Here is a 19,977-nt window from a genome sequence, read left to right as displayed (position 1 = left end):
TACTTTTCTAATATTACTAACTGTGGAAACGCATCGTCACAATCTGTGAAAACTGAAAAGGGTCCATCTCAAATATTAGGGACGCGCAATGTATTGTACTTTATTGTTACTAAAACTATTAAAAATCATTTTTGGAAATTGAAATAAAATTGATTAGATGAGAAAACTTGCACTGGTTTATTTAAGGTAGTTGCCAAGGCAACATTTCTAAATACTAAAACTAAAAGCTATATAAATATTGAAAAAATGAATGTTTATATATGTAATATGTATATAAAACCTCATAAAATTGCTAAAAATGAAAACAAAAATAAAAGCTGATTAAAATATTGATAATTACTAAAAGAGTACATAAACAATACTAAAATAACACTGGCGTTGGTACTATATTGTTATCAGACGATTAGAGATTTGGCATTTTGTCTTATTTGTCTGATATTGGAATATTGAACTTTCTCCCAAATTAAACTCTTTCTACAACAATGAAAAAATAAGAGTCAAATGATTGAAATGTCTCTAAATTCAAATGCCTTTTTAATATTCATCTTTTCTTTTGTGTCTGTGTTTGACGTTTGTTTCAGAAGGAGAATAAAGTGGCGGCGTAGTCCAACCTGAAGACCAGATCGTCCGAACGGCCAAGAATCTCCGATCATCACGTCTAGATTAACGCTTTGGTTTTGACTCCTGACTAACGGGAACTGCCTCTCTCTGTTTAACACCAGCGCAGGCGACGCCTGCCTTCAGCTGGACACGCAGCTTTGAGTTTATTTCTCCTTTTTTCCTTTTTTAGAAAAAGAAAAGAAAAACATTTGCTGTTTTTTGGAACCGTTTGATCTGCATTCGATGCGTTCGGACGGGAGAATTTGTGCACGAAATGCCGTAAAACTTCCGTGGAATGATGATGATGATTACTATTATTATTTGGTATTTTTTCATCAACCTTTAGTTCCTTTCGTAATAAACAGAGGAAGGTATTTAGGCGTACAGAACCCTGCTGATACTGTGAGCGCTCCTCAGTCAATAGCTTTATTATGCCATGTTTTTTGGATCTGTTCTCTAATATCTTTTGAAGCACCAAAACCCGTTCTAGAGGCTGCGGGGGTTTGAGTCCGAGCTCTGCCACCCAAACTAAACAGACGGCCCGCTGGTTTCGCGCTCATCCGTAGGTGCTTTCGCTTCATTTAATAGTTTCACATAGTTTGTACTAGTACTTGTCATTAGTTTATTTCAGCCCCAAAATATCGGTTTTTGTGGATAATCTGGTCAAGCCTCGGCTTCACTGTCTAGCAGTAGGTCACAAAACACCCTGGTTTATGATTGAATGTATTGATGAATTCAACTCTTGTTTTTGTCCTGAAGCCCTCTCTCTGCAAAATGTATTTTGATATTTGAGTGCCAGTTGTTCTTGCCTTTTGATGTCAATTATGTAAATTTCTAAGAGGGCTTTTTGATATAAACTCGACACAAACCCCAAACGACGAGCCCCATCACTGATCTTCTGGAAAGATCCTGAAACCCTTTAAGAACCAGATTATATGTGTTGAAATTGTGTTCATGTGCACTTTAAAGACGAACGACGCCTGTGTAGCACGTCACATGATGTGGAGGCTCAATTTGATGTCATTTCATAATGCTCGTATACCAGAAATTGACTTGGTTGAATTGTGGAAGGAGTTTTTTTTTTTATTTATTTTTTGTTTTTTTACAATTTCCAGTATTTCAGTATAGATTCAAAAGGGCCAATGCATCGTGTAGCTCTTAAAAAAAACTTTTGGCGTCACGTTTGATGCTCAGTCTAAACGGGAGGCGAGTTTCACCTGAATTAAGTGTCCATAACGAGTCCAAGAAGCCCTCTATTGTGAATAGTTCTGTTCCCTGTTCGATCCGCTTGTATGTTAACGTGTTGTTTCAGGTACCAGCTGTCTATTGCTCTGTTACTGGAGTGAAGTTTGATCCCGCCTCTCCTTTGAACGTCACTGAAGCACTAGTTCCTGCACTGTTAGATGGGAGTTCATTCTTTTTTGGTGTGCTTCATATTTTTAATTTGTGTTTCAAAGATCCAAAGACTGAATTACGTATAACATTTGGAGGAGAAGTGCTCTCTCTCTCTCTCTCTCTCTCTCAGCTGGTTCGGGCTGTCTATTGCTCTGTTACTGGAGTGAAGTTTGATCCCGCCTCTCCTTTGAACGTCACTGAAGCACTAGTTCCTGCACTGTTAGATGGGAGTTCATTCTTTTTTGGTGTGCTTCATATTTTTAATTTGTGTTTCAAAGATCCAAAGACTGAATTACGGATAACATTTGGAGGAGAAGTGCTCTCTCTCTCTCTCTCTCTCAGCTGGTTCGGCATTATTTTTCCTCAGAGTTTGTCTTGTCTATTCATAGTTTTCAACTCTACTTTTATTAGCTCAACCGCTCCCTTTAAAAAGCACTACGAATTGCAACACGCAGGCAGCTAGTGAAACGCAGTCTGAGCGATCACTCAGACCAGGGCGTGATGGGAAGCCTCTGAGCGAGTGCTGAGAAGCTGAATTTGGACTGGAGTGAGATGTGAAGTGAATCCTCAGGCCTGATGCCGCCATGAAGTCTTGTGTGAGATGTTAAACTGGACAGACGTGCAGAGTGTGTCGATGTGATCTTTGTGGTCAGAGCTCTGGAGGAATTTGGCAATTTTATGATTTTGTTATGTTTTCTGAATTGGAGCAGTTGTACGTGGTGTGCTCTTAAGAGGGCTTCAAACGGGGCAAACTGAGGTTTTTATTCAAGAAGAGAAATAAATAGTTGTTCAGTATTCTCTGTGTGTGTCCTTGTTTTTTTGTCAATAAACATGCAAAAAAGAACAATTAATTATGTGCCATTAATATTAGTGAAGCCATTAGCTAACATTAACTAATATATTGTGTACAGCAGTTATTTATATTTTTTTAACTGAGTACAGACTAGCATTTTATCTTTCACAAAAGGAATTGACATTTTTCATTTTGCTTTCAGATTTAAGAATATTTAATTTATTGGTCTTTTTTTTATAACTTCCTCATAGTATTAAAAAAAAAAGTTCACGGTGCATTAAAATGAACATACATCTTTTGACTTTAAAAATGTATTGCTAAATGTTGAAAGTAACAAAAATGCTTAATGATTATTAAAGCTGTAGAATTGTTCATGTTATCCAATGCAGTGTAAGTGTTGCCAATAAACGGATGTTTTAAATGTAATTTATAGGATTTTTAAAAATTGTGTTGGGAATAAAAAAGTATATTAAGAAAATAAATTCTTAGTTCTTAAAAAAAATTAGAAAAGTCAATGCAACGTGAAAGCTAAAACGTTATTCTATTCGTTCACAATTCTTTATTCTGTACTCAAAACATTATGACTGTAGGTTAAAATCACTGCAGTTATGTTATAGCTGCTTTTTAAATAAATAAAAAAATATATATCAATTAAAGTGATCAACAGCAATGAATTTCTTGATTCCAGAAGTTTCAAAAACGGTTTCTGATAATAAATAATAATTTGAATTAACATAATATTCTGGTATTTTAGCATTTTACTTCTGTTACACTATTTAATAACTTGATTTAAATATTTAAATTAAATCTCCTGTTTCAAAAACGATGCGATTAAGAAATGTGTTGTCAGTTTACATCTTATAATTTTTATTCTGTTCTTTTTTTTAAACTTAAATATTTAAATTAGGTTCTAAACTGTGCTTTGCTGGTTGAGAAACACAGCTCTGTGTGTGTAATACCTTACGTTACGTACAGTTGTGAACTTGTACTACGTTTCATGTTCTGTTTTTTTTTCAGGAAGAGTAAAGGCGTCAGTGACCTGCAGGCGTCAGTAATGAGACGTCTGTGTGTGTAATACCTTACGTTACGTACAGTTGTGAACTTGTACTACGTTTCATGTTCTGTTTTTTTTCAGGAAGAGTAAAGGCGTCAGTGACCTGCAGGCGTCAGTAATGAGACGCGTCGCGTCGCGTCAGTAAAACCTCCGAGCAGCAGAAGAAACGAGTCTATCTGATGGAGAGGAGACAGTTGATCACGCAATAAAATGCTGAAGTACATCGATTTGTTGCTCAGGGTTCGGGATTTCTGAAGCGGTTTCTCATCTGCGTCGGTGCTTTGAGTTCCGAGTCTGTGAAATGTCTGTTGTTTTTGTTCCCAAACGGCAGCGCGGAAAAGCGCAAATCAACCAGGAGACAATTCAAAGAGTGAGTGAACATTTCACTGCTTCATACGGTCACACACACACACCGTTCGGTTATTTACGAGAGAGATAACCTATGTTAGTGAATGTTTGTGTGGGAAAGAACTATTTTCCTGCTCATCTGAACCGAGCGGCAACCTCCCGCTTTCTCTCGTGAAGTCAACAAGGAAGTGACTTAAACTGTAATTCATCGACTGGCCGCTAGAGGCTGGCTGCAAAAGGGAGTCAGTCCCATAGACTCCCCATGTTAAAATGCCCAACTTTACAGCAGAAAAAAACGTTTACAGCCTGGTTCAAAAAAATTCGATTATCCGGGAGTGACGCGCTGCCAAGATGGCGACGGCCGCCTCCGCCCACTTTTGAGCTTCAAAGACTATCTTCGGAACCCTACGGGTGACGTCACGGACACTACGTCCATGTTTTTATACAGTCTATGATCTGAACACATGCAAATGTTGCAAGACCGAATCAATCGATCACAGAGAGAGCGTTCACTCACACCTGACAGTGCATTCAAACAGGGCTGCGTTTCCCAAAAGTATCACAAGAAAGCATTGATGCTTTTAGGAACGGCAGCCCAGAACAATACAGAAAATACATATGTTTTGAGTTATTTCACAATAAACTAATTGAAATTGTAGCATGCATAGTTTGTGCAATTACATTTAATTAAATGGAATGTTAAAGGGTTAGTTCATCCAAAAGTGAAAATTCTGTGATTAATTACTCACCCTCGTGCCGTTCCAAACCCGTAAGACCTTCTTTCATCTTCGGAACACAAATGAAGATATTTTTGATGGAGTCTGAGAGCTCTGATCTTCCACAGACAGCAATGATGTTAGCACGACCAACGCACAGAAACGTAGAAAGGACATCAGTAAAATAGTCCATGTGACATCAGGGGTTCAACCGTAATTTTACAAAGCTACGAGAATACTTTTTGTGCGCAAAGAAAACAATAACAACATAATTTATTCAACAATTCTTCAGGTCCCTTATGAAAATTAACCATGGTTTTAACACAGTTTAACTATAGTATTTGTAGATTTCCATGGTTACCACTACAGTAAACATTTTAACCCTGTGTAAACAAAAATATTGCCTAATTGGTTGCAATTAAGCCGTATTGAATGTTAAAATGTGTTTCAAATATAAAGTGGGTATTATTACCCATTTTACTCTTAATAATTTAATACATTTCATAATTTAAAAGTTCAGAAGTATCGTATTGATATCGACGATACTGGCCTTTAAAAGTATCGGTATCATATCGAAAACAAAATAAGCGGTATGGCCCATCTAGTTACGTGACGTCATACAGCGCGGTATACATTAAAAACAAAATGTAAATGCAAAACAAGAAATTAAGTTCAAGAGTATAGTTGTTTCCGTAATATATTACATAATGATATCTTTCTGCAAAAAGTTTAAATCACGTTTTAAATGTAATGACTATGACATTAAAACCATGAGCTCATTAAGATTCAGCTACCATATTCACATATTAATACGTATTCATCTAATAATAGACAAATAACCTTAGCTAGTACACAAAGGTTTGGACGGGTCATTTACATATGGATATTTTAAAGCAACAGACTAAACAGTCGAGGCTTTGAAATGGTAATGAAGAACTACATGACATTGCTGTTTCTGATGCAAAAAAATCTTGACCTACCAAATCAGAGTATTTTAATAGTTTGAAATGTTTAGTAAAGTTAGGCTACTAACTGTCTGACATTGTGTTTCCAGCTGCTGGATGAGAACGATCAGCTGGTGCGATGCATCACCGAGTATCTGCAGAAGGGCCGAGCCGCCGAGTGTGTGCAGTACGTGAGTGTCATGCGTGTGTGTTCTCTTCAGATGCTTTAGCGTGTTTACTGAAGTATGTGCTTTATCATCTCCACAGATACCAGCAGATCCTGCACCGCAACATTGTGTATTTGGGAACCATAGCTGATGCCGGCACAGAGATCCAGCCGGAGACGCAGACCTCAGACGACACAGTCAGTTAGATTCCCTGTTAACATGTTATAATAAATATGTTCATGTACATTCGTATGAGTGAATATAGAATAAAGTCATTTCTGTGCCAAGAGTTGCACCTTACATAATTGGTGGATATATATATATATAAAACAAGTCATTTCCTGTTACCAGTAGGTGGCGCTATGATTATAACTGAATATTGGCATGCAAATGTTTTCAGGCCAGGACTCTTATCAAACATGTGATGTTTAGAGCAGATCAGACATTGCATGTGTAAGTTAGTGTGAAACAAGTCACTTCCTGTTAGCAGTAGGTGGTGCTATGACTATAACCAAATATGAGCATGTAGATGTCCTCAAGCCAAGACTCTCATCAAACATGTTAAGTTTCGGGCAGATTGGACACTGAGTTACCTGAGTTATAGCAACGTCCTGTTTCATAGTATTAATATTATGCTTTAGCAAGTTAGCTAAGTGTTGCTAGCATGTTTTTCCATGTTTGTAGCATGTTGCTAGCCTGTTTAACACTTGCTGAGACTTTTTAATATATTTCTAGAAGTCCATTATGGTGTTAAACATGTCCCTTACTGTTGCCAGCAGGTGGCGCTATGACTATTACCGAATATGGGCATGTAGATGTGTTCAGGACAGGACTCTTATCAAACTTGTTAATTTTGGGGCAGATCAGACATCAGATATGCTTGCCTGAGTTACAGCAACTTCCTGTTTCATGGCGAAACATCAAACTTTGTCAGGCCGCTGGGGACACGCCCCTTGACGAAAACTCAAGATCTTCACAATTTAACGTCACAAAGGCCTTACGATGACCCTCACCAAATTTGAAGATGATCCAATTAAAATTGTAGGAGGAGTTCGTCGAAGTACCAGGCCTGGAAATGGCAAAAACTGCACAAAAATCGTACAGGAAATTCAAAATAACGTACTTCCTGTTGGGTTTTGTACCAAGAAACTTTTTTTGTAGGTAATGGTGTGTTACATGTGTTTTCGTACATGTACGTAAAACGTAGCTCGAGGAGCACTCCGTTGAATGTGTACAGGTGGCGCTATCGAGCCATTTTGCCACAGCCACTTCTGAAACCCATATTAGATGTACATTTTCGCCAGTTCTGACGGACATTGCTTGCCTGAGTTACAGCAACTTCCTGTTTCATGGCGAAACATCAAACTTTGTCAGGCCGCCAGGGACACGCCCCTTGACGAAAACTCAAGATCTTCACAATTTAACGTCACAAAGGCCTTACGATGACCCTCACCAAATTTGAAGATGATCCAATTAAAATTGTAGGAGGAGTTCGTCGAAGTACCAGGCCTGGAAATGGCAAAAACTGCACAAAAATCGTACAGGAAATTCAAAATAACGTACTTCCTGTTGGGTTTTGTACCAAGAAACTTTTTTTGTAGGTAATGGTGTGTTACATGTGTTTTCGTACATGTACGTAAAACGTAGCTCGAGGAGCACTCCGTTGAATGTGTACAGGTGGCGCTATCGAGCCATTTTGCCACAGCCACTTCTGAAACCCATATTAGATGTACATTTTCGCCAGTTCTGACGCGTGTGCAAAGTTTCGTGAGTTTTGGAGCATCTTTAGGCCCTCAAAAATGCAATTCACTTTGGAGAAGAAACGGAGCAATTCCAATAGGGTTCTCACACAATTTACAATACTAATTTATATATATAATTTTTTTTTCATTTAGTTTTTCTTTTCTTTTTTACCACAGAATCGCATTGGCTGAGAGGAAAGACACTCCAGATGTCCCTGTTGGCGAACATTTTTATGTACATAATTTCATGTTTTTAGTTCAATGCTTTGTATAATAAATGTATAAACCACAATAAACATGCACTTTTATATAAGCAGCAGACATCCACAGAACATCTCTGTTTTTGTCACTAATTATTTAGCCTTAATTTGATTATGCTTTTAGTTTCTAATAAAAATGTTTAAATTCTTTCTGCAGAAAATGCTAATGAGATTCCATCTGGATCTACATATATGTTATTAGAAAGTATTTACACCATGTTTTTTACAAGATTTTATCTGCAATACAGTAATGAAAATTAGAATTACCAAACCCAACAACGAGGAGAAAATGCGAACGCTAAAAATGTATGCAAAAGGAGTCAAAGATGAAATGATAGCAGATGTTATGTTATATATTTATTTTTTGCATTGCTGGTACACTTGGAAATAATCAGTTGCCAGCTCTAATGAACAATAAGCAACATAAGCCAAGCAGTCGCCCCTCATGTCTTCGGTCAGGGCAACATCATTTCTTTTTAGAGAAAATATCTGCAAGTGCTATTCAAAACAACATGGCACAAAGTTACTGCTAACATCCTTTTTTATTTGTATTTTTTATCTTTTTTTTTTATCTCTCAGATGTTGAAAAAGTAGTGTATTTCTTTCAAATTACACCTCTGCTATGATTATTATATTTCTGCCGAGCCTGCTCAAAGCCTCTTCATAAAAGTAAATTATGTATAGTTCTTTTTCGTTTCTTTTTTCCGAGTCATTTACAAGCTATGGAACAGTAGCTGAGAGCTGCAGTCTGGGTCGTCCCACGTGACATTTGGCAGTTACAGCTATTTAAACACAGTATCGTTATGTGGGACGTCCGGATCTTCGTAATGCGGCTGCGATAGTGCGCTGTGAGTGAGCACGGTGGCCATGCATATCGAAAAAGTCGTGTAAACTCAAAGCCGAACGCCGCCACGAGACTGAAGGCTTCAGTCGTTCCGCCAGCGAAATGGTCCGACTAGCTGCTGTTAACATGAATCATGCATCGTTTGGACAGCATGGAAGGCAGTTACGTTCTGTTTGGAGACGTTTGACACGCATCTGTGTACAAAAATGTTATTAACTACTATGTTAAATGCAAATTTCCCTATAAAAACACTTCTAGTTTACAAAGTTGGAGTCTAGACCAGGTTCACGGCACACCACAAGATGAACAATCCCAGCTAGGTTTCTACGGTGCCGTTTTTTGATAATAAAATAACATCCTTCCGCTGCCCTGACACGACCAAAACCCCTTTATAAAGTCTCTTAGTGGCGTCCTGTTTGGGCTCTGAACTCAAAGCCTTTAAATGCTAATCTGGTTTACATCCTGAGCATTACTCAAACTCAAAATATGCGAAAAGGGTCAGCGACCTCTACCAGCACGGGTCCAGCTCAATACTGGTGCAGGTACGAGGGCCGATGCTCGGGTTTGAGCGGGAAGGTTTTGAAGCCTTTGCTCAGGATCTTGTGCTGGGAAACCTGCTGCTGCTGCTGCTGTTGTTGTTGTGTGAACGGGAAGCCGGAGGAGATCCCGGAGGATGGAGGGCAGTCATTGGCCGTCGACCACACCGGAGACTGCAGCATTTGCATGGAATCGCCCCATTGGCTGGAGGGGATGGTCATCTGGTAGAGGGAAGAGCTGGGATTGGGCATGGTGTTGGTGTGCGAGGAGTGCTGCCAGGGGGCTTTAGGGGGCCAGGTTTTCGTTTTGCTGTCCTGTAACACAAAGAACACAAGATATATTTACATTTAAATTCATGCATTTTATCTAAAGCAACTTTTATTGCATCCAAGGTACATCCTTGGATGCAATGAATGTCCTGGGAATCAAACCCATGATCTTGCATCCTGGGAATCAAACCCATGACCTGGAAATCGAACCCATGATCTTGCATCCTGGGAATAAAACCCATGACCTGGGAATCAAACCCATGACCTTGCATCACATGCTAATCGAACCTATGTTCTTGCATCCTGGAAATCGAACCCATGACTAGTCACGTTGAATCAATGAAAGCATTTAAATCTTCTGTTTATTCAGCAAGCCCTATAGGGATTTCCTGGGTTTCTTCTGGGGGGCGTATTTGGACTTTCCGTGCGAGAGCGCCCTCTGGCCTTCGGATGGAGATTTACTACTGATCACAGAACCGTGCTTCACTGAAAGATACGCATGACAATCGCAGCCTCTGTCTAGTCATGATTTCGATTTAATTCTGATTTATCGTGCAGCCCTAGGATAAACAATGTTGTGCAATACTAGTGTCTGTTATGCAGGTGCACGATTGTCAACAGAGGATCATTACTGTGATTTACACATCTGTCTCACTGAATGATTGATAAATGGATTTTAGCATGCAAATTTCAGACTATTCTATGTACTTAAAAATGAAATGCATCAGAAATCAGAGATATAGAAGCTTACAATTTTCACGTCAAGTTGCACTTCAAGCGTAACTCTATTGCACTTTACTAAGAAGATGGAAACTGGACACTGAAACAATACATGATGAGATGCTGTGCTGTGATTGGTCAGACCGTCTCACCCCTCGCTGTAGTACTCTGGGTGTGTCCAGCCCCTGTGCTGCTCGTCTGGGTGTGGCCAGTTACTGCGGGTGTTGCTGGGCCGACGAACATGCTGCGCCTGTCGTTTCTGCTGCATGGCCTGATTGACCCCGGCAACATAACGCGCAAACTCTGGATCCGAGCCCACTGACGGAGAGACGGAGATAGAGAGAGAGAGTGATGTGTGTCGCTTTGTCCTGCTCTTTGTTTAAACTGTCCAGCACAGCAGAAACACATAATAGAGTCCAACACACACATGCACCACTAATGCACTAAAGTGACCTGCTGCATCACAGGAACCACTACATACACACACAGTATAAAAACCATGGCATTTTTAACAATGCGTAATGAGAAAACACTTTTGAATAAGTAACACAATTGTGTTGTGATGTGACAACCCCTCTTATTATGTGCATTCAAGTGTTAGCATCTAACTAAATTCATTAAATTAAAATTACACTGTCATTTTGATGTATTCTTTCAGAGCAATTAATTATAAAGAAAATATTGCAATAAAAGTCATGCAATTAATCAGATGCAGATGGAGACATGAACACATCTCGGCTTCAGTCTTTCAATCCTCACCAGAACAAAGGGTCGTGGGCAATATTAGCTCAAAAAGCATGTATGCATAAAAATCCAGTAAAATTAGTACAGCAGTAGCAGTACAATAAAATAAGTATGTCATGATGATATTAAAAAATGTCCGCTTTAAATGTATAAACCAGTATATATATATATATATAGACACACATAAAATACACACACTTTAAACTTGAAATAAAGCTAAATTCTAAAATATGCATATTAGATGTAAAACGTAAAAAAATTTGAAATTTTGCAACTAAAATAAATTGGTTAAGTATGAAAATTACTAAAACTGAAATAAAAATAAATTTTAAAAAGATATAAAAAAATGTCCGCTTTAAATGTATAAACCACAGTATATATATATATATAGACACACATAAAATACACACACTTTAAACTTGAAATAAAGCTAAATTCTAAAATATGCATATTAGATGTAAAACGTAAAAAAATTTGAAATTTTGCAACTAAAATAAATTGGTTAAGTATGAAAATTACTAAAACTGAAATAAAAATAAATTTTAAAAAAGTAAAAAAAAAAAAAATCACTAAAGTACAAAAATATAATATATAATATTATATATATATATATATAGCTAAAGTAAAATGTTCAGAATAGTCATTCTCTTCCCTTCGGCAAAGTTTTGTTCTCATAAGTTTTGCTCTCTGAACCTGTCTGAGCTGACTGCTCTCTGCTCACCTGCAGGGTCAAAAGGCATGGAGTCTCCCAACACCCCGAACAGACTCTGGTCACTTTGGTCTCGGTTGGGCCAGGTGTTGTTCCGTGGTCCCTGTGGGGGCTTGTGGCCGAGCATCTCAGACATCATGCTGTCCATGTACGTACTGACCAGCCCCAGACTGTAGAGGTCAGAGCTGAGGTCCGGCAGGCCCGGGGCGGGCCACTGCGTCAAGGGCCCGATGGGCGAGAGACCCCCTAAAGGCCCCTGGGGCCACTTGCTGGGAGCTCTCGGCTGCGGGGGCTGCTGTGAAGAGAGCTGCGGGGAAACCGGTGCCGTTTGCTGCGGCTGACCGATCGGCTGCAAGAGATGCTGGTAGAACGGCAGAGTCTGCGAGGTTGGCTGGGACTGCGGCTGCGTTTGCTGCTGTTTTGGCGTTGAAGGAAGCTGCTGTTGTTGCTGTGTTGGTTGCAGCAAGGTTTGCGCCAACACTTGAGACACTTGAGACAGCGAGGGGGGCGGAGCCGCGCCGCTGGGCGGCTTCAAGTCGGCCGCATTCGTAGACGCCACAGAGTTCCTCCTCTTCACCAGCGGAGACGCCTGCTGGGATTTCCCCATGTTGAACCCCGATAGGAAGTCGATGACGTCTTGCATCTCCTGGTCGGTGGGCAGGTTCATGCCCTGCTCGTCTGCGGATGCGCCGTTGGTGATCTGCGCGTGGCTGGGGTCAGGTGTGCACGGCATGCTGCTCATCTGCAGGAGGCTGTGCAGGCGGCTGGCTTTGTCGTCCGAGCTACCGCTGCTCCGTGACGGGGTGCTGGGGATGGAGTAGCTGCCGCCTGCGCTGGAGTTGGACGAGGTTTTCTTGGTGAAGCGTGAGGTGAGTTTGGAGATGGTTTTGGGGAGGCCGCCGGAAGATTTGGTGCTGTTCCCCGGAGGGAGATCGACGGGGCCGCCGTAATCAGTCGTGTCTCGTTGTAGCTGGATCTGAATGGTGGGCAAAGTCTGTTCCCTGCACACAGAAACACCAGCAAATAAATTATTATTATTATTATTTTAGTATCATGAAGGTGCTATTATAGTTTGTATTCAAATTTTGAATTAGTTTTTAACTTTTCCATTTTAATTTTAAAGTATTTTTTTATTTTTATATAGCTTTTATTGATTTTATTTCAGCTTTAAAGGGCACCTATTATGCAAAATTCACTTTCACATGTTGTTTGGACATAAATGTGCATTGGCAGTGTGTGTACACAACCACCCTATAATGCTAAAAATCCACCGCTCCTTTTTTTTTAATCTCCATATATCATTAGCAGCGTCTCAGAGCAAGCCGATCACAGAATCCATGAAAAAGGGGGACGTCACAATTTACCAGCCCCACCCACGATTGTTGATTTGACACTGCCATAAGCTAGCCGAGACCCCGCCCTGAGTGAGCCGCACACAGTCCGCCATGTTTATCTTCATGCTAGAGCGTTTTAATTTAAAAGCAGCATTCAAGAAAGAAATGTCTTCTTATTAAGGCGTTATTTAGTCCAGAGCAGTAAGTGATTCTCTACTTATATTTTATTTTTTGGGTCATATTAATAGCATAGACAGCAGTATAGGTACTGTATATTATGCTGATGTCACTTAATACACAGATCTAATATAAACATGCGATTTCTTTCCTAGATGTTTACCTTCACAAACATAACCGACTGTGTTTTTGTAACTTATGCATGTTTTTAACAAACTCGTGTATGAAAGAGAACTTTAGTACACTCATGCCGTGTGCAGCCACTTTCTATAGGCGTGCTACGGATGTTTGCCCTATTCTGGAAAAGGGGGCGGGAAGCAGCAGCTCATTTGCATTTAAAGAGACATGCTTTAATACAGCATGTTTCTGCTTCCACTCAAAATAAGCATATTCAAAATAATATAATAAATGATCTGTGGGGTATTTTGAGCTGAAACTTCACAGACACATTCTGGGGACACCTGAGACTTATATTACATCGTAAAAATGGGCATAATAGGTGCCCTTTAAGATTAGTTATTTTAGTACATATAAATATATTTTTTTCAGTAAAATATTGTATACATTGTGCGTGTGAGTTTAAAATATTTTATTTTCTAGATTGTATTTCACAAGGATTCTGTGTTAAAAAATTAATAATAATAATAATAATAATAAATGATAACTATATGTATATATATATATGTATATATATATATAAAAAATCTAAAAGTCTAAATTTATTTAATTAATTAATTTAACAAGTAATTTTGTTGTTTTTTTCCCAGTTTTATTATTCTTTATGTTTATTTAGTTTTATACTTTTTTGTGATACTGTAATTTTTATTGTGATGGAGTGCTGCAATTTTTTAACAATATCCTGCCCAGGGACTACAGATGCAAATTAGCAAACTCTAGTACGATATTTGTGTTGTGCATGGTCCCTGTTAAATAAATGAACTAAACTAAACTAAACAATTTGATTTCAGTTTTCATTTTAGTTATTTTAGCGCATAAACAAACTTGCAACTTTTTTTGTGGAAATCATGATACATTTTATTTTTCAAGATTCTTTGATGAATAGAAAGTTCAAAAGAACAGCATTTATTTGAAACCAAAATCCTTTCTGTCTTTACTGTCACTTTTAATCAATTTAATGCATCAATGTTGAATAAAAGCATTACTTTTGCAAAAAAAAAAAAGTCTTAACCCCAAACTTTTGAACATTTTAAAATTCCTATTGTCTTTGAGGGATCTATGTGAAGGTATGTTTCCAGCACTAATGCTGACACTGACTTGCGCTCTTTCCAGCGCTGGAGGTCAAACACAGCTGTGTAAAGCACATCCACCAGACCGAGGGTCTTCTCTGGATCCAGACTGCGCTGCAGTAGAGACATTGTCGCTGGATCCTCCTTCAGACACCTACAAGACAAAAAGTACATTTAGAAGATAAGATTAGATTTCAGTGTTATTCATTTTATTTTACTGTATTATTTAATTTTATATATTACTGAATAAAAAAATGCCATATAATCAGGAAAGTCTGTTTTCATGGTAAACTTATGAGTAGAGAAAATACAGTAAAAAAAATAAAAAAAAATAAATACAACTAATTCCAATAACTTAACAACATTAAAATATAGCAATTATATAACCACTTTCAATTTGCTATTTAATAGAAACCATGATGCTTTTCCTGAAACTGAGCCTAAATCATCCAAACAGAGATAATTAACAGAGATAAATGTCTTCATTAAGAAAATAATGGTTAATGTCATTCATACAACACTAGTCAATACTTTGAATAAGTGGTAAATAAAGCAGCTTGAACTCTAGTAACCTGCAGACATAGAAGATGTGGATCTGCTGTCGGTCTACTGAGATTCAATTAACTGCTATAATTACATAAATCTGATCATATACGGTTACTCACCATGTAGATGGAACTTGGATCACAACTTTAGATCCTTCAAGACAGATCTGAGGGGCGTAAGCTTCCTTATTCTCAATCTGAGCCGTGTCAACCACAACCTGCACACACACACACACAGTCATGAAGATCTGCCAGTATAAATCATGTGTTGCTCGTACAATGATCATAATCAATCATTTCACAGTCAAACTAATGCCAAGTGGACGCTTGAGAGCCCCAGTAACCCGACTTTTCATCACTGTCAGGAGCCGTTTCCATCCGAAAACACAAATTAAACATTTCCCACAGTTCTTGAAAAGAGGCCGTGAAGCCACAGCATGCAGTTGCATTTGAAACGGAGAGGGCGTTTCCTATCAAACAGGAAGTGGGCTATTGTTATTAATAGCGCAGGTGTATCCTCAATGTGACTCAACTGATGGCGACTCTCCACTAAAAACACACACACGCCCAAAGGTCACGGTCACTCTGACCACACACACGGCAAGGACAGAAACAGAGTCATGGAAACCACTTTATGATTATTCAGAAATCATTTTCCTGTAGCCGGAGGCCTTTTTCAAATCCTCAGCATTCAGACTTTCATGCTTTCTTTCATGTGAACGTTGCTGACAGTGAACCAATAAAACTATTCTGGAATATCAAGGTTATAATAGAAAACTAAAACCATAAAACACATTTTTGTTACTCGAAATAAATGTTAAAAAATATATATATATAAAAAATACAAAAGATAAACTTTTTATTTCAGCTAGTTGCTGAATATATGTGACCCTGGACCACAAAACCAGTATTGTAGATAGAGTGTCAATGGTGGCGGTAATGCACTTATAAGTCTGCAATCCGCCGTAAAGCAAGAAGAAGAAGACGCCTCACGCGCAGGCTGAAGACGACGACGTGAACGCGCTCAGGACAGTTCATACATTGCGGTGAAAATCAGTGGTAAAAAACAATATAAATACTGTTCAGTTTCTTGCACAGACCGATTGTTTGGTGTCTTTTCACATCAATGTATCGTCACGAGCCGCAGGGTTTAATTTGGTTTTGTTTGTGTATGTTTTATGACTCTCAAAGCCGTGATTCCCATCCACTGACATTATAGGACTGACAGACTGCAACGGTTTAAGTTAAAAATCTTCGTTTGTGTTCTACTGAAGAAACAAAGTCACCTACATCTTGGATGCCTTGGGGGTAAGCAGATAAACATCACATTTTCATTTTTGGGTGAACTATCCCTTTAAGACTGGTTTTGTGGTCCAGGGTCACATATATGAAATAAAAATGAAACATTATTATACATATTTTTAAAAAATTTATAAAATAAATAAATGAAAAAAAAACAAAAAAACTTACAAAAACATTACATTTAAAATAAAAAAGAATTTTTTAAAATAAAAACTAATTCAAAATGATAAAAAATAAACTGCCTTGAATGCATTAAAACAATGCAAGTTGCTTTGGATAAAATACATGCATGTAAATGCAAGACAAAAAAAAAAAAAAAAGTGAACGTTGGTTGACGGTTTTACGCATGTCTTCCTGTCCAAGTGGTCCGTTCCTGTCTGGAATAAGCTGCAATGTGGATCAGACTTTATGCTCTTTGTCAAATGTGTGAAACTCACCAGTCCAGCCTGTCCAAACAGCAGCTGAACGGCCGTCTTACAGGCTCCTCTCCAGCTGGAGGGACACACCTGGTTCAGCACCTCTGTGACGGGCGAATCATCTCGCACGGCCACACCGTTCTGATCCACCGCATCCTTGATCAGCTGCAGCACGGCATGCTGGGAAGAGATTACATTAAATGAAATAAGATGATTCTTTTTACTGTAATGTGCATGAATGTTTTACTGTACTACTCAACAAATTTGAGGTCGGTAAGATGTTTTTGAAAGTCTCTTCTGCTCATCAAGGCTGCATTTATTTAATCAAAATATTATTACAATTTAAAATAACTCTCTTCTATTTGAATATATTGAAAAATGTAATTTATTTCTGTGATGCGCAGCTGTATTTTCAGCATCATTACTCCAGTCTTCAGTGTCACATGATCTTCAGAAATCATTCTAATATGCTGATTTGCTGCTCAAGAAACATTTCTGATTTTTATCATCATCAATGCGGAGAACAGCTGTGCTGCTTCATATTTTTGTGGAAACTGTGATAGATTTTATTTTTCAGGATTCTTTGATGAATAGAAAGTTCAAAAGAACAGTATTTATTTGAAATAGAAATCTCTTGTAACATTATATATGTCTTAACTGTCACTTTTGATCAATGTAATGCATCCCTGCTGAATAAAAGTATTGCTTTTTCAAAAAGGTCTCAAAATGAAAATGCGCCTAATTGGAATAACGATAAAGAAAAACTGCTAAATGGTCTTAAAAAGGCCTAATTTTCTTGTTTTGGATGTGAAATATGAGGCAGACATGATCTGCACATAACAGTGGTTAAAACAAACAGTCTGAGATGTGCATGCTTCTCCTAGATTTATCCTCTCTTATTTTTGTACTCGCTTTCATGGAAAACACTTCCAGCCGGGATCTCATCCCATCTCTAGTCATCAATCAGAAGTGTGTGTTCTGAGTACCGTTTTAAGCTTGAGGTTATCTGATGCGCTTTCATTGAAGGAAACTCCTCGGAGGAGATGAGAGCCGATCTGGACGGGGATTGTGGGTAATTCACACTGGATGGGCTGAGACGTGGTGTGAAAGCGTCCGGCCTGCTGGGCCTCAGCGTCACTACAGCAGCCCTGCAAAAACGCATAATAAAATCACGTGACTGACCCAGATACATGAAAACAAAGTCATGTTTACAAGTAACAGGCTGCAAAATGAGCAGTTCTGTAGAAGAAGAATGAATCGAAAGGTTACAAAGTTCAACGTTCCATTTGAAGCAATGAGGTTGGTTGTTTAACATGTTAGATGGTTTCTCCCTGTCTAATCGAACAGTTCTTATCCAGAATATGATGCACGTTGGATCACACAAGATGTGGACAGTCAAACGTCTGTCCCTGTGCGACTGCTGAACACATGAAGCTCCAGAAAGCAGCTTTAATCTGCACTAAGCTGTAATTCCACACACGGCAAACATACCTGCAAAGCTGCCTCCACTGATTTGGGATTAAGGTGAAATCCGGCCTTCAGAGCATATTCACTGTGACCCAAAGAGTCTAACGCCACTTTATACGCCTGCAACACACACACACACACAGAGAGAGACTTATTAATGTCAGTGGGTCAGTCAGTGGCTCAAAATAAGCCTCATTATAAACAGAGTAACATATAATTTACTTTATACATTTTTACAACATTATAAAGCATAGTCTTGCAGGTGATCAACAAATTCTTAAAGCAAATACATATGGACAGTTTTGTTACATTATTCCACATAAATAGATTATGGTCCACAAATAAATGTAACGAGAAAGATAAAAAGTAAACATAGAATGAGAGGAGTTTCACTAAAATTAATTAAATTCACCAATAAATACAATGAGATTTGCAAAGAAAATAAAAAACATTCACAATTATCTTTTTATGTCACAAACACAACTTTGTCTGGCCTTCATCTGTGAATCACATCCTGATGGGTTTGTAGATTGGCTTTTAAAAATAAGAATATAATATTCCGGTGTTTGCATCAAATGAAATGAACAAAAGTGATTTTATAAACATAGAAAGCATATTAAATGCAAGTAAAGTGTCTACTTTAATGTTTCAAATAACTTTTGTGAAGATGTCAAAATATGGGTGAAATTATTTTCAATAATCATTCAGCATAACAGATATATTTATGTAAAAATTAAACATGCAAATCCTGACCTGTACTACTTGTACATCTATTGTAGAATATGTGAGAATAAGTAAAACTTGATGACAAATAGGGGGAAACCTAGTGTTTTGAAGGATAGTGACAAAGACTGGTAAAGATTTAAAATGACAATGAACTATGCTTTGGGTGCTTGAAGGAGATCCATGTTCATTTATTATGACTTTACGTCACAAACTACAACTGTAATAACTAGGGCTGGGTATTGTTCAAAATTTTTCGATATCGATACCGATACCTTGACTTCGATACCGGTTCCTGAACGATACTTTTTTCGATACCAATTTTATGAAATCAATTTTAACAAGATTACATTATCTAAAAAAAAAACGTTGGTTTTATTTTTCAGCTTGTTGATGTTTATACAAACTCAAAGACTCATCTCCTGAGCCACTGCACAAAGGAACAAAATGTAACCAACACAATAAATCAGTGCAAAATAGTTTTAATAAAGCTCAAATAGTCTTCAGTTTACACATCTGTTAGGCTACATTTACACTAGTGCGTGTTCGTTTTAAAACGCATAACTCAGGCAGACTCATAATTTCTATTCATTTTCCACTGATTTACTGATGAGCATTAGCAGCTTCCAGCTCTCTTCCATGTGTTCTCTCTTCCATGATCGCTGCTCTGACTCAGAGGTAATAACATATTTAATTTCAGCAACATTACATGGCCAAAACACACACGGCAATCGGAAGTTATTACAAAAACTTGATGGTGGTTTAAAGTGAGTTTTGAGTAAAAGCGGAATATAAATCTTATTTATTGTCTTATGTAGCATGATGCTACAGTTTGCATGAATGGTCATCTGCATATGATCGGAACTCCACGCAGCTCCCGCGCTACTCTCCATTGGAAATGAATGACCGGTCTGTCGCTTGTCG

At 38.2% G+C, this 19,977-nt stretch overlaps 4 protein-coding genes across 12 annotated transcripts in view; 2 read left to right on the top strand and 2 right to left on the bottom strand.

The window, feature by feature from the left end:
* Positions 1–2,128, top strand: part of LOC107712584 (protein LSM14 homolog A-like) — an 11,704-nt gene extending 9,576 nt beyond the window's left edge. For 5 of the 6 annotated variants that reach the window (XM_016517900.1, XM_016517901.1, XM_016517903.1 and 2 more), the window contains one exon: positions 582–2,128. In XM_016517900.1, coding sequence (XP_016373386.1) covers positions 582–605 — 24 coding nt within the window. In that variant the 3' untranslated portion in view covers positions 606–2,128. The remainder of the gene's footprint in view (positions 1–581) is intronic. The other variant, XM_016517899.1, reaches the window with a different exon arrangement.
* LOC107712581 (transcription initiation factor TFIID subunit 4-like) overlaps positions 1–9,929 on the bottom strand; it is a 115,948-nt gene extending 106,019 nt beyond the window's left edge. For all 3 annotated transcript variants that reach the window (XM_016517891.1, XM_016517892.1, XM_016517894.1), the window contains exon 1: positions 9,478–9,929. In XM_016517891.1, coding sequence (XP_016373377.1) covers positions 9,478–9,651 — 174 coding nt within the window. In that variant the 5' untranslated portion in view covers positions 9,652–9,929. The remainder of the gene's footprint in view (positions 1–9,477) is intronic.
* ss18l2 (ss18, like 2) lies at positions 3,974–8,111 on the top strand. Its single transcript, XM_016517908.1, has 4 exons — positions 3,974–4,212; positions 5,961–6,037; positions 6,118–6,214; positions 7,937–8,111. Exons 1-4 carry the CDS (start codon positions 4,144–4,146, stop codon positions 7,949–7,951), a joined length of 258 nt encoding a protein of 85 aa, XP_016373394.1. The 5' UTR covers positions 3,974–4,143; the 3' UTR covers positions 7,952–8,111.
* Positions 9,930–10,536: 607 nt separating the features above from the next.
* LOC107712582 (uncharacterized protein KIAA0355-like) overlaps positions 10,537–19,977 on the bottom strand; it is a 39,231-nt gene continuing 29,790 nt past the window's right edge. For both annotated transcript variants that reach the window (XM_016517896.1, XM_016517895.1), the window contains exons 5-11: positions 18,355–18,450; positions 17,850–18,011; positions 16,885–17,043; positions 15,266–15,363; positions 14,629–14,754; positions 11,855–12,843; positions 10,537–10,707 (exon numbers count right to left, since the gene is read on the bottom strand). In XM_016517896.1, the coding sequence (XP_016373382.1) occupies positions 10,538–10,707; positions 11,855–12,843; positions 14,629–14,754; positions 15,266–15,363; positions 16,885–17,043; positions 17,850–18,011; positions 18,355–18,450 (1,800 nt within the window). In that variant the 3' untranslated portion in view covers position 10,537. The remainder of the gene's footprint in view (positions 10,708–11,854; positions 12,844–14,628; positions 14,755–15,265; positions 15,364–16,884; positions 17,044–17,849; positions 18,012–18,354; positions 18,451–19,977) is intronic.

This window comes from Sinocyclocheilus rhinocerous, unplaced genomic scaffold (assembly GCF_001515625.1).
Source record: "Sinocyclocheilus rhinocerous isolate Xijiao unplaced genomic scaffold, SAMN03320098_v1.1 scaffold868, whole genome shotgun sequence".
NCBI lineage: Eukaryota > Metazoa > Chordata > Actinopteri > Cypriniformes > Cyprinidae > Sinocyclocheilus > Sinocyclocheilus rhinocerous.
Note: the sequence above shows the minus strand (reverse complement) of the source record. Positions and strands in the feature narration are given on the sequence as shown.

Excerpts from the sequence above, each read along its gene's own strand:
- ss18l2 (XM_016517908.1), top strand. The coding sequence starts at position 4,144 with ATGTCTGTTGTTTTTGTTCCCAAACGGCAGCGCGGAAAAGCGCAAATC. Across the intron at positions 4,213-5,960 it reads ACCAGGAGACAATTCAAAGA|CTGCTGGATGAGAACGATCA; the intron begins GTGAGTGAACAT and ends TTGTGTTTCCAG. Across the intron at positions 6,038-6,117 it reads CGAGCCGCCGAGTGTGTGCA|ATACCAGCAGATCCTGCACC; the intron begins GTACGTGAGTGT and ends TCATCTCCACAG.